This window comes from Cucurbita pepo, chromosome 7 (genome assembly GCF_057944985.1).
Source record: "Cucurbita pepo subsp. pepo isolate OVF chromosome 7, ASM5794498v1, whole genome shotgun sequence".
Taxonomy (NCBI): domain Eukaryota; kingdom Viridiplantae; phylum Streptophyta; class Magnoliopsida; order Cucurbitales; family Cucurbitaceae; genus Cucurbita; species Cucurbita pepo.
This window is the reverse complement of record NC_141804.1, coordinates 2,066,650-2,081,790: the sequence shown is the minus strand read 5'-3', so window position 1 is coordinate 2,081,790 and position 15,141 is coordinate 2,066,650. Positions and strand designations below refer to the sequence as shown.

The following is a 15,141-nucleotide window of genomic DNA, read 5'->3' as shown; positions in this document are numbered from 1 at the left end:
GGGTCGTTTTTTTAGAACAATTGGGTTAGGTCTAAGAAATGTATGAATCTAACTCAATTCAACCTGTTAGACGAACACGATTCTCCATAATGGTATGATATTGTCCACTTTGAGCCTAAGATTTGGGCTTACCCAAAACGACTCGTACAAATGGGGAGAATATTCTTTGTTTATAAACGCATGATCATTCCCTAAATTAGTGGATGTGCGACTTTCATCATCCAACACCTCCCCTCGAACATTCCCCAAAAGACCTCGTACCAATGGGGTGTTTATAAACCCATGATCATGCCCTAAATTAGTCGATGTGCGACTTTCATCATCCAACACCTCCCCTCTGTGCGTCTCCCCTTAATCGAGGCTCGACTCCTTTGGAGTCTTACTCATTTTTTTACTGCCTTCAAGGAGGCTTGACTCATTTTCTTTTGGAGTTCTTTGTTCGATATTTGAGGAGTTACCAATCTATTGGCACAACTAAATTTAGGGCATGACTCTGATACCATGTTAGACAAACACGACTCTCCACAATAGTATGATATTGTCCACTTTGAGCATAAGTTCTCATGACTTTGCTTTGGGCCTCCCCAAAAGGCTTCCTACCAATGGAAAGAGTTTTCTTTGTTTATAAACCCATCATCATTCCCTAAATTAGCCGAGGTGGGACTTTCATCATCCAACACAACCCACAAATAGAAAACGTCCTTCGAACTCAGTAGAGGAAGAGCAAAAAATCACACATTAACAACGAGAGAAGGGCATCTCTCGTCCCGCATCAATTAGAAAGGCATTTATCCCGGGGCAACAATGTCTGGGGAAAGAATCTCTCTCCTGATAGCTAAACGCACTGTCCATTGTTCTTTAAAAGTAAGAAACGTGCACTTTATTGGTATATTACGAGCAAATTATAAGTAGAAAGGTGATGAAAACAAAATGTATCATAAACCACACCAAGCGATCTGTTTCAATTAGCTGGAGGGTGATGATCCGGATGAACACGAACACCATTTCTAAATGCCCTTCGTTGCAGCCGGTAAGCTCTTGCATCTCTATCCATGAACTTGCGCCCCACTTGGTGGAATCTTTGCCGCTTTGGAGCATTTGTATACCACCACAGCCCTCGCTCGTCGTACAGAAATTTGACCATATAACAAATGATACAAACTGCAGAAACACTTGCGACGATCACGAAAAGTGCCCAGAAACTGTCCACGCTCAAACGTGTTGAAGACAATTGAGAGGCTTCAGAAACTGAACATTCTCTCACTTTCTTGAACCATGCGTTCTCGATCTCTCTCATCCGGTCGCTCTCTGTCACCTCCAAGATCGCTCTCGAGATGTCAGAGACTAACGGGGAACCTATCGGGAAGCCCTGTAGAAAAGAAGTTACAGTTAGAAACCACGACTCGTCACAATGGTATGATATAATATTGTCCACTTTGAACGTAAGCTCTCGTAGCTTTGGTTTCGACTTTACCAAAATGGCTCATACTAATGATTACTTATAAACCCATGATCATTCCCTAAATTAGCCAATGCGGGTCCCCAATAATCCTCCCCTCGAACAAAGTACACTATAGAGCCTTGGAACAGCCTCCCCTTAATTGAGGCTGGACTCATTCTCTAGAGTCCTTGAACAAAGTACCCCTTTGTGTCGACACTCGAGTTATAAACCCATGATTATGTATTCCTTGCTTATAAAGCCATCATCATTCCCTAAATTAGCCATCGTGGGACTCCCTCCCAACAATTCTCCCCTCGAACAGAATATACTATAGAGCCTTCCCTGATGCCTATAGAGCCTTCGAACAACCTCTCCTTGATCGAGATTAACCAATATGGGACTCCCTCGATCCTCAACAATCCTCTCCTAGAACAAAGTATACTATAAAGCCTCCCCTGAAACCTATAAAACCCTCAAACAGCCTCCAGTTAACCAAGACTCAACACCATCTCTAAACTCCTCGAACAAAGTACACCCTTTGTTTCGAAACTCAAGCCACTTTCACTACACCTTCGAGACTCACAACTTTTTTATTCGACATTTGACAATTCTATTGACATGACTAAGTTAACAGCATGACTCTAATACCATGTTAGGAACCACAACTCTCCACAATGGTATGATATTATCCACTTTGAGCATAAGCTCACATGACTTTATTAGACCTCATACCAACAACGGAGATCTATTCCTTACTTGTAAATCCACTCGATCTGAGACTTCCTCCCAACAATCCTGAACCAAAACCGAAATAAATAAAGTAGAAAACGACGAGGTTTAGAAGGAACTTACAAAACCAAAGCCATCAGCTTTATAAGTGGGTTCAGTAGTAGTATATTGCGAGCAATACTTAGCCAAAAACAGCTTAATATAAGGAATTTCATCCATGGCAGCTGAAATTCCACCATTAGAGCTTCCTTTAGATAAAAGCTCATGCAATTCTTCAGCTGTACGGTAAGTTCTAAGCTGGGATTCATCAAACTCCAATGACTTAAGAATCTCCCTAATAAAAGACCCAACTTTATGCCCAATGAACTCCCCATTCCTTTGCAGCTGATGAATGTCCGTCACAGCCGGTTTCAAATCTTGAACCGTCAAATACGAGGCCAAACTTGCAGTGTAGCTTTGTGTAATGATCAAGACCACAAACAGCCATATAATCACCACGAATCTTGTCCAGTTATTGAACGTAATCTCTCCTGAAAATGTTGAAATATCATCACTAGCTCAATAGAGTCAAGCCCAATAATTGTACGAATTGTACGAGCACATTGTATATTTATTTTAACAGAGATGTTAAGAGATAGATATTTTAGGAAAAGATTCAGATCTGTTACGTCTAGATTCAGATGGTAGGCTCTAGTATAAATACCCCTCCACCCTATCTAGTTTATTCATCCAAGAAATCCAAAAACAATAAAAAAGCAGTAGTATTCTAAAGAGTGTCTTGTATTCTCTTCTCTATGGGTCTTAACAAAGAGTGCGAGTGTTTCCAGTTGGGTTCAATAATTGGTATTAGAGTAATGCCCTAAACTTAACCATGTCAATAGAATCCTCAAATATCGAACAAAAAATTGTGAGCATCGAAGATGTAGTCAAAAGTGACTAAAGTGTCGAACAAATGGTGTACTTTGTTCGAGAGCTCTAGAGAAAGGAGTCGAGCCTCGATTAAGGAGAAGCTATTCGAAAGCTTCATAAGTCTCATGGGAGACTTATAGTGTACTTTGTTCGAGAGAATCCTCAAATATCGAACAAAGAATTGTGAGTCTCGAAGGTGTAGTCAAAAGTGACTAAAGTGTCGAACAAATGGTGTACTTTGTTCAAGGGCTCCAGAGAAAGGAGTCGAGCCTCGATTAAGGGGAGGCTATTCGAGAGCTTCATAAGTCTCAGGGGAGACTTATAGTGTACTTTGTTCGAGGGAAGGATCGTTGAGGATTATTGGGACTGAGTGCCACATTGGTTAATTTAGTGGAAGATCATGGGTTTATAAGTGAAAGAATACTATCTCCATTGGTATCTCTATTGGTATGAGGCCTTTCGGAGAGCCCAAAGCAAAGTCATGAGAGCTTCTACTCAAAGTGGACAATATCATACTATAGTGGGGTTGAGGGTACGTACGATGGGCGAAGACCATGGTGGAGAAGGAGTACCAAAGGCTGGTGCAGATTTGGTTCAATGGATGGCCGCGGAAGTCTTCGTTGATGCGGTGCTCGAGGACCCATACGACGAGTGCCATGATGAGGAAGAAGCCGCCTGTGAGGGACCATAGGCGCCCTTTTAGTGGCTGTATGAATACCCATGCGTTGGTGTTCTTCACGCTCTTTATTGGTACCACTAGTGATACGCCCGATTCTGCAAAGGGTAGTGTGTAGTCGATGTATTTTGACCTGTTTGCTCGGATTGTTAGGTCGCCCACTAAGGCATCGAAGTTCTGATCATCACCCGAGAACATATGTGAGTTAAAAAAAAATCACTGTTAGTAGATATTGTCCACTTTCTTTACACTTTCTTTTATCGAGTTATTTAAGATTATATAACGGGTCTGCTAGAAAGAGATTCTGGATACCCTTCTATGAAATTTTATCTCACAATTCATCTTCTTGGGGGTCAGAGTCGTCGCTGGCACATCGTACTGTGACGGGCTCTGATACCATTTGTAATGGTCTAATCCCATCGATAGTAGATGTTATTGTTCTCTTTCGACTTTTTCTTTTGGGTTTTCCCTCGAGAATTTAAAATAGGTTTAGTAGGGAGAGGTTCTCATACCTTTGTAAGGAATGTTATCTCATAATCTACTCCTTTTGGAGGCCAGCGTCGTCGCTATCACACCATCTAGTCTGATACCATTTGTAATGGTCTAATTTCATCACTAGCGGATATTGTTCTATTTGAGCTTTTCCTTTCGGGCAGATATCACTAGCAGATATTGTTCTAATTTCATCACTAGCAGATATCACACCGTTTGGTGACTGGCTCTGATATCATGTGTAATGACTAAATCCCACCACTAACCGATATTGTTCTTTTTCGGTTTACCCCTTTTGAGTTTCCCCTCAAGGTTTTTTAAAACACATCTCCTAGGATAGAAACCTCTCTTTTACAGACGCGTTTTAAAACCATAAGGCTGACGTACGATACGTAACGGGCTAAAACGAACAATATCTACTAGCAGTGAGCTTAGGCTATTACAAATGGTATCAGAGTCAAACACCAATCAGTGTGCCAGCGAGGACGCTGACCCCCAAGAGGGGTTCACATCATTATACGAAAGAATGAAACATTTATTATAAGGGTGTGAAAATCTCAAAGAAGACAATATCTACTAGAGCTGTTACACATTAAAAACGATAGATAGCAACAATGATATATATGATACTAACCCCAAGGTAGATCTGATAAACCAAGTCATTATAGGTACCACCAGGCTCCGCAGCGGTTTTATGAAAGGGAATCAGCTCATAACCAACAGCATAAGGCAACGCTTCAATAACAGCTTTGAATACTTCAATACAATACCCACTCACTTTCGTTGTATTCGTCTTGGCATCATGAACTATACTCACAAACTCCCAAAACCCATCCTTCACCGGAACCACCACTCTCAACTTCCTCTCCGCCGTCGAAACCTCCCACCCTTTTGGCCGGTGGCCAGGATCTCCCGGCCAAATAACCGATTTCAACCCACCTCCTCCTCCTCCCAAACCCTCCAATACCCTCGTCAGCCCACTCTCCGGCGACCAAAACCCCACATTTCTCCTCCCATTACCAATAACATTCACTATCTCCATAACCGCCGACACCAATTGCCCATTTCTAAGCACAAATTTTCCGGCCAACCCATCAAACGTAACATTTGAGAGCCGATCACGAAGCCTTACACCATTTTGATTGACACCCAAATTGTGTAAATAGTTCGATGAGTTCATTTTCAACGCCGTGACATTCGCCGGGCTATATCGAAGGCGGCCGATGCCGGCCTCTTCCACGGCGATCGCCAACGCCCAAGCTGCATCATAAGCCCATAATCCGAACACGTCGAGCTCCGGGATGTGTTCGATTGTTGGATAATACTTTAGAAATCTCTTCCGCCATAAATCTTCAAAAGCTTCGAGCTTTTGAGTTCTTGGGACGTAAGTTTTTATTCCAATTACTCCTTGCATTGATTCAAAAATCGAATGATTTATTGAATCCAGCTCGTTTGTGATACTATTTGTAACAATCCAAACGTACCCTTTATTCATCATTCCAATTTGTTTGGCTTTGATGAATATGCGTGAGGCGAGGCCGTGTAACATGTGTACTATATACACTCTTGTTTGCATGGTCATGAGCTTGTAAAGTTCTCCGATGATTTGGTCGTCGGTGGCGGTAGGTGATATGATGCTTTGGTAGGGTACGTGTGTGTTGACGTTTTGTAGGGCGTCGATTAGGTATGGGATGATGCCATCGCCGAACATGTTGTCGACGTAGATTGGGACGACTCGTCGCCATTTGTAGGCTTTTACAATGGAACCAATTGCTTTAACTTGAGAAGCGTCGTCTTGGGCTGCTCGGAAGAAGAATGAACTACGGTGGGATGTTAGGGATGGTCGTGTGGCGGAAAATGAGATGATGGGTACGTGTGCTTTGGCTCCGACGTCGATCACGAAGTTGGCTTGCATCGAGGTTTCTGGGCCTATTATGGCTTGAACTTCCTCTTTCTTTATTAAATCTAGAGCTGAAAGTAAAGAGTGATCAAATTGTTGAGGGTTATTGAAAGGAGTAGTCCTATAACGACTAATTACGAAGAAAATCATGCGTTTATAAGTAAGAAGCACTATTCCATTGGTATTAGACCTTTTGGGAAAGCCCAAAGCAAAGCCACGAGAGCTAATGCTCAAAGTGGACAATATCATACCATTGTGGAGGGTCGTTATTTCTAACATGGTATCAGAGTCATGTCCTTAACTTAGCTATGTCAATATAATCCTCAAATGTCGAACAAAGAAATTTTGGGCCTCGAAGGTGTAGTCAAAATGACTAAGTGTCAAACAAATGGTGTATTTTGTTCGAGGACTCCAGAGAAGGAGTCGAGCCTCAATTAGGAGAGGCTGTTCGAGGGCTCCATAGGTCTTAGGGGAAGCTTTATGGAGCCTAGAAGGTGTAGTCAAAGGTGACTCAAGTGTCGAACAAATGGTGTACTTTGTTTGAGGACTCCAGAAAAGGAATTGAGCCTCGATTAGGAGAGGCTGTTCGAGGGCTCCATAGGTCTCAGGGGAGGCTTTATGGAGTCTCGAAGGTGTAGTAAAAAATGACTCAAGTGTCGAACAAATGGTGTATTTTGTTCGAGGACTCTAGAGAAGGAGTCAAGTCTTGATTAGGAGAGGCTATTCGAGGGCTCCATAGGTCTCAGGGGAGGTTTTATGGAGCCTCGAAGGTGTAGGCAAAAGTGACTCAAGTGTCGAACAAAGAGTATACTTTGTTCGAGAACTCCAGAGAAGGAGTCGAGTCTCGATTAGGGGAGGCTATTCGAGAGCTTCATAGGACTCAGGAGAAGCTTTATGGTATACTTTGTTCGAGGGAAGGATTGTTGGGAGGGGGTCCCACATCGACTAATCTAAGGAACGGTGGACAATATCATACTATTGTGGAGAGGCGTTCATTATTCGTGACACAAATTTAAACAAAGTAAAGAAAGAACCTGCAGCGGCTGCATCAACGACAGTGCCATTAGAGTCGACCGTCTTGAGAATCACTCTGGTTTTGTAATGACTCCGAGAAGCATAGAAATCAGAGAGAGCCATTGAGATGCAGGCCATACCCATCTTCCCAAAAGCATTAGGATTCAAAACCACGCCCACCTTCACTTCCACTGCCGCCACCGTCTTCTCCTCCTCCGCCGCCGCCATCGCCGCCGCCAAGACCATGAACAAGACCCACAAACCGCCTCTCCTCATGGTTTAGTTTTATTAATCTCTGCTAAAAACCTCTTTCTTTAAGTGGAACTTGTTCTTGTCGAGGCCAATGATTGGATCTTTATTTATTAGATTTGTATTAAGAATGATTGATAACGACTTTGTTTTTATTAAGTCTAGTTGCTCAATTAGTTGCTAATAATCTATGTTTAAATTAAGTCAATGTCTTCTACCTCAAAAATAAAATAAAATTTTCAATAATACTCCAATTGTTTATAAAAAAAAATCTAAAAAATACTTGAAAACATTGATATTTTGTTTCAAAAATGTTTCAAAAAATGTCCCGTTAATTTTTTTAAGATTCAAAAATACATTTATAGTTCATGCCACGTTTTGAAAAATAATCATGAACTTTCAAAAATAACATTAAAAAGTTCGGAAATAATCTATGAGGTATCAATAGACGATTTTCGTCCATATATTGATGGTAAAATAATAATAATAATAATAATAATGAAGATAAATGGTGTTGATGTTACTTCTTAAAATTTCATGGGTATCTGTTAAACATTCTTAAAATTTAAATACATTTTTTAAATATTTTTAAAAATAATTGAAGGGTGTTAAAAAAAAATTAATTTCAAAAGTATTTTTAAAACATACCACTAACGGTTTCAATAAATATATATTTTTTTTAGATTTTTTTTTTAAAATTTAAGGGTATTATTTGTTAATTTTTTTTAAATTTATATACTAAATTATTATTTATTATCAACTTGAAACTAAAAATAAATAAAAAATATTATCTTTTATCTTTTTTAGTTTATAAAATTAAAAGTCAACTTTTGATTGTCGTTTTGATCTTCAAAGAAAGCAATTTTGCTATATAATTAAAATATAATATTGTCCACTTTAAATATAAGTTCTCGTGATTTTACTGTGAGCCTCTAAAAAGACCTGATAATAATTTAAGAGAGATAGTATTCTTTGATTATAAACCATGATCATAAATTAGCGGTTGGACTTTCATCCAACACATTTCATATAAAATTGATAAACATTTGAAATAATTAATTTTATTATAAGAAAGTAAGAAGAATAATAATATCATTTTTTATGCTTCTAAAGTATGACGTAATGTTTAAAAAAACATATTAATATTCTTTTTTTTTTTTTTCAAACGTAATTTTAATAAATTTTTATAAACACAATTTATTATAATCTCTTATCCATTAATTCAACTTAATCTTATCTAATGGTATTTTAATTTTTATTTTTTTTTAATTTGCCGATGGAAATTAATGATTGGTTATAATTATACATATTTTTAAAAAAATCGAATAATAGAAGAGAAATTAGAAAGTGAAAATAGAATATTTCTAATTATAAATTAAATTTGACATTAAAAAAAAATTAGAAAAGAGAATATCTGTTACCAAAGTGGACGAGTATTTTATTTTTAAATTTAAATTAAATAAATAAAGCATCCATAAAAATGAATTTTAAATTTATTTTAAAATAAATAAATAAATAATCCATTGGTTGATTGAAGCACAATTTATTAATTAAATTTAAGAGAAAAAAAAATATTTAAAATGGACCCAGCCAAAAAGAAAAATAAAAAAATAAAAACCTTTTAAATTATTTACGTCATATAATCCTTATTTTATTTTCCACTTTTTGAAATTATTAAATTAAAATGGAATTTTTCTTATTCTTCATAGCTGATAATATTGATTTATGTTGGTATGACGTGATATTTTGTTATTTTATTAATTGGTTTAATCAATAAATATAATTCAGACTACTCGGTTTAAATTATAAGAGTTGGGTTGGGTAAAAAAAAATTACGATTTACGTTAGATTGAATTTTGAAAAATTAAAAGTCGGTTCGGTTTGTAGGTCGGAATGAAAGAAGAGCTTAGTCGTATTCAATGCGGAACGACCCAACCTCTCAAATCTGCATATGTAAATGGTGTGACGACCCCCAACCAAGGGAGTGATTGTGTCCAATATGTCCCGCCTTATTTCCAACATGCTATGGTATCCGGGATAGGTAGAAGCGGGTTGAGTCCATATCACCAGGAGCAACTAATGATCCGTAACATGAGTAGGCAATATCATGACTCTTTCTATTTCCAAGTCGGGTCAATTCAACCAACTCGAAAATAGGGTTTGTTATTAATTAATATGTATTGTAAATAAGTACGAAAAACCCGACAACCTAACTTGAAAGTAGAGGGTTGAGTTATGAACATATTTAGGTCATTCGGGATACCGACCTAAAATTTTGGATTGGTCCAAAAAAAAAAAAAAATTAACCTAACCCGTGTACACCCTAGTAAAAATCGATAAGTACGACTCATTAGAATGTGCTATCTTCTATAGATAGTAAGAGCAACACCTCGACTCGACCTCAGAGTACACCAAACCCTTTTCTCCTCTTTTGGGTCAAGGTAGACTCGACGGTTTTCACCTCATAAGACATCATGACGTTTAATACTCTATTTTATCTCTTATTTTTAATAATTTTTCGAGCTTAAAATATTTAGGTTAAAGATGGGAGAGCATATATGCAAAATATAAATTTCTGAAAAGTATTGTCATAATATTATAGTTTATACGTGAAGCATCTCTGACGCAAACTAGACGTGGACTCCAATAATATCTAAATATACATTTATGTCAATCATGTCATGTCCTTCATAAAATTTATCCAATTCATACATCGTACGTCCGGTTCAGAGGGGCAGGGATATCCGAACCCTAGAAAGATAGCTTGGTTCTCTCTTGGATGGGCCCAATGTGTACTATAAGGAGAAATCCCTGCACGCCTTTTGAACAACTATTGAATTCAACTGAGCTATAAGTTGGAGACGGTTGGCTAATTGATTTAAGGTAATTTTTTGTTGTCGTGATTTGTGATGTGAATTCAGTGAGTCGTCCCACCTTCCTACGAGTCCTCTCAGCCCATCTCGAATACGATGCGGTATGATACTCGTGACCCTGGTGGTTTTTAGATTTTAGATTTTTCGATCACTAGAAACAATCTTAACTGGCACAAGGATCTCCTGACACACCTCTACTACGAACAATGAGGTTCCGAACACTTTGAGTAATGCGAGATAAGCTAGTCACCATAGCTCAGAATCAAAGTTGGATTAGGAAGAAAAAAAAATTCATATTTAAAAAAAATTAAAAATATTTTTGTCGTTAATATTATATTAAAAAAAATATTTATAAAATTTTAAAAATTAGCATTGACACACGTAACAAGGGTATTTTTGAACTTTTTTTAAAAAAGTTATGGTATTAATGAAACTTTTGAAAACACGAACCGTATTTTATTTTTGAAATAAATATAAAGTTCAAAAATATATTTTATTAATTTCGTCCGATTTAAAATTTTAAAAATATTTTTAAAAAACATATGATAATGTTTATAAATAGAATTTTAAATTTAAAAAAAAAACATAAATAGTTATTAAAAAATAGATATTTTAGTGTAGATTTTTATAGTAATTTTAATTTTATAATATTTTTTATTTAAATAAATTACATAAAATTATACCTTTTTTCTTTTGATATTCCCCAACTTTTTCAACATGTACAATTTGTACTTTTACCTCTTTTATTATTATTATTATTATTATTATTTTCACTTTTTGAAACTATTTTTAAATATTGGTCAAATTTTCAAAAATAAACTATTTTCACTAAAAATATTTGTAATTTAAAAATAAATAAATAAATAAACAAAGAAACTTATTATCTCAACAAAAAATTAAAAAAATATATAAATATAAATAGAAAAAAATACAAATTTTCCCATCCTTGTGTAATTAAAATTAATTTCATAAAATAAATATATATTTTTTTCCGTATATTCGATAGATTCAAATTATTTATAAATGTTAATTATAATATCTTTAAAATCGAGTCATGATAGTAATAATAAATTTCACGATCATCGAAACGTACATCAAATCAAGCTTTTATAAATAGTTCGAAACTTTATTTTATATAAAGTAATTTATGGGAGAATAAAAAAAAAATCAACATATTCTAACTTTAAATAAAAGAAAAGAAAAATAAAGGCGATTTAATTCATTAATAATTATCTTAATACATACGTTATTAGATAATGATACAATTAAGAACAGACGTTTTAAAGGATAATATTACCATATTATAATATGAGTAACGATCGAGTAAATGAGAGGTATATGAATATGTCGAGAGTGATCTTGAAGATATGATGGTTAAAAATACTCCAAATATTTTATGGTTATTACAAAAATACCTTGATGTTGCCACAATAAAACAAGTTTAACAAGGAGTCGGAGTTCGGCCCCGTCAAAAGAGGACTTAGTCTCCTAATCGAGGTCTATGTCAGAATTGTCTGAAGCTGAAGCTAAGCTCATTCCCTGAACATCGTGGGCTAGGAGAGGAGGAGTATTCCCTGCAATGACTATGATCGATTCATCTCAACGTCTCTTCCGTCATATAGACAGTGGAAGAACAACGGACGGAAATTAGGGCAGCCTTGGCCCAACCAAATGAGATTCTAGCACAAAGTTCCTCCGCCGAGATTGCTAATCTTAAACCCTAAACCCTTCGATAGTTGATCTTTACTAGTACAGAGCATAACCCTCCATGACGAAAATTTTGATATGAATTTAGGGTTCAAAATTAGGATTTGAAAGTTCGTGTCTTTAGGTAGTAACTGTGAGATCTCACATTGGTTGGAGAAGGGAATGAAGCGTTCCTTATAAGGGTGTGGAAACTTTTCCCTAATAGACTCGTTTTAAAAACCATGAGGCTAACGACGATACGTAACAGGCAAAAACATACAATGTTAGCAGTTGGCTTGGGCTGTTACAAATGGTATCAAAGTCAGGCATCGAGCAAAGCGATGGACTTGGGCTGTTACAATTGGTATTAGAGTCAGTCACCAAGTGGTGTGCCAATGAGGACGCTGAGCCTGTAAGAAAGGTGGATTGCGAGATCCCACATTAGTTGGTGGAACAAAACATGCCTTATAAGGGTGTGTAAATCTCTCCCCATCAGACGTGTTTTAAAAATTGTGAGACTGACAGCGATACGTAACGGACTAAAACGGACAATATTTGTTACTGGTGGGCTTGAGCTGTCACAAATGGTATCAAAGTCAAGCATCGAGCAAAGCGATGGACTTGGGTTGTTACAATTGGTATTATAGTCAAGCACCGAGTGGTGTGCCAACGAGGACGTTGGGCCCCTAAGGAGGGTGGATTGCGAGATCCCACATCGGTTGGAGAGTGGAATAAAACATGAGGGTGTGGAAATCTCTCCCCAACAGACTTGTTTTAAAAATCACGAGACGATACGTAACGGATCAAAACGGACAATATTTGTTAGTGATGGGCTTGAACTATTACAAATGGTATCAGAGCCAAGCACCGAGCGGAGCGATGAGCTTGAGTTGTTACCGTAACTATCATTTAAGACTCTTATCTTAAAAAAGCTATAATTATATTCGTAGACACTAAATTATACTCGTCTTTACAGCTAGTTGTCATTAACACAGATTGATATGATATGATGTAATTCTTTATAAGAAAAGACAAGACGACAAGTGACACGACTTAAAAGCGGGACGAAAATGTCGGGTTTGAAACTTGAAAATTACAAGAATATTAAAAATAATTTAAAAAAATAGAAAATGTAAAAGAAAAAGAAAACCAAAAACATGATGGGAATTGTAATTATATAAGAAGGAATGGTTTTAATATGACCAAAGCTTATATTAAATTAGTAATCCAAGGTGGAAAAAGTGAATAAAATGTCACACAGATTTGAAGGGGTAGTGATGTAATGTTCTATAGTAACGAATATATTTCCTTTAATTTCAAAATTAAACTATGGTTGAGTTTCGGTCAGATTCGGGCAGCATCCTACGTCTCCGGTCATCCTTATCATAATTTTCACATATATATATATACATACATATATATACATATATATACATACATATATATATACATACATATATATATACATACATATATATATATATATATATATATATATATATATATATATATATATATATATATATATATATATATATATATGTGTGTGTATGTGTGTGTATGTATACATATATACATATATATCTATGTATGTATATATATACATATATACATATATATCTATGTATATATATATGTATGTATGTATATATGTCATGTATGTATATATGTCAGGTATGTATATATCTGTATATATATATAAATTTTTATAATTTTAAAATTTGAAATTCATCGAGATTACTATTAATATATTTTATTATAATGAATGTTTTGTTCTCCTCTACAACTACGATCTCATATATATATATATATATGAATATGGCGTTTAAAAAATATTCATAGACTTTAAAAAATAGTATTAATACGGTTAACATACAAAAGAAAAGTTTTAAAAAGTTATTAGCAGTGATATATGGATGGTAGTTTATATATATATTTTATTTTCAATTCTGTCTCTCGACTTTTTATTTCTATTTTCTTGAATATTCTCTTGATCTGTTCTTCGTTCTCTACAATTTTTCTTATTTCTCTTATTCGTCTCTCTCTTACCAAATATCAAAATGTTAAATAAAAACGAGGAGCTCTCTCGTTTTGCTAGCATTTTTAAACGTAAATTTTTACCGGATGCATGTGAGTAAGGATAGACCATATTAGAAAGACTTCTGTTAGACTGTGAGGTATAAGTAACTTGATCATGTCGTAGAAAAATGTGAGGATCACCAAATGTCGAGTCCAGATTCTAAATTCTACTATAAATCCTGGATATGGATCGTTACATAAATTTTTAAAAGTTTCATAGTATTTTAAAATAAAGTACTAACAATTTTTGGTTCAAACTAATGGTAAGAATATTTATTATTATTATTATTATTATTTATTTATTTAGTTTAACAGTATTTTTTAACTTTCTTCTTAATAAATTTAATAAATTTTGAAAGTTTAAAAATCTTTTTTATAAATGCCAAACTTAATTATAAAAAACAAAATTTAAATTTAATATATATAGATATAATAACTAAAACTATAAAAATTAAATTTTAAATTTTAATTAATGATTGAGACCAAATTTAATATTTAATATACTTATATATATATATATATATATATATATATATATATATATAAAATAAAATAAATAAAAAAACAGGGATTTCGTCGCCTATAAATATAATTGAGGCGGTTCTACTCTCGACGCTCACTTGAAAATTTCACCCAAAATCCATCACTCTCTAGTAGTCAGTCCCCGTCCAATTTTCCGGCGACATGAGAACCATTTCCCCCTCCTCCTCCTCCGCCGCCATCGCAGCGGCGCCACAGACAGCGGAAATCTGGCAGCGAACTTCATGGCACTCGCCGGTGCCGTATCTGTTCGGCGGGCTGGCGGCGATGGTGGGTCTGATCGCCTTCGCGCTGCTGATCCTCGCCTGCTCGTACTGGAAATTGTCGATACAAGGAGAAGAAAGAGATTTAGAGAGCGGAAATAATGAGCAAAACGACGAGAAAATCAAAGAGCTGTCGGAAACGAAGGTTTACGAAGAGAAGATTTTGGTGATCATGGCCGGCGATCAAACGCCCAGCTTCTTGGCCACGCCGGCGACCCCCAAGTTTCCCTCCGTCAACTCCCATTCCAATGATGATGACGAAGCTGACTGAATTAGGACTAATAATTATC

The 15,141-nt window shown here is 35.7% G+C and overlaps 1 protein-coding gene across 1 annotated transcript; it reads right to left on the bottom strand.

Annotated features, from left to right (window-relative positions):
• Positions 1–880: 880 nt before the first annotated feature.
• Positions 881–7,437, bottom strand: LOC111798764 (glutamate receptor 2.1-like). Its single transcript, XM_023682089.2, has 5 exons — positions 7,182–7,437; positions 4,882–6,218; positions 3,620–3,932; positions 2,294–2,700; positions 881–1,369 (listed from the first exon to the last, which is right to left on the bottom strand). The coding sequence occupies exons 1-5, from the start codon at positions 7,435–7,437 to the stop codon at positions 962–964; spliced, it is 2,721 nt and encodes a 906-aa protein (XP_023537857.2). The 3' UTR covers positions 881–961.
• Between the last annotated feature and the right edge of the window lie 7,704 nt (positions 7,438–15,141).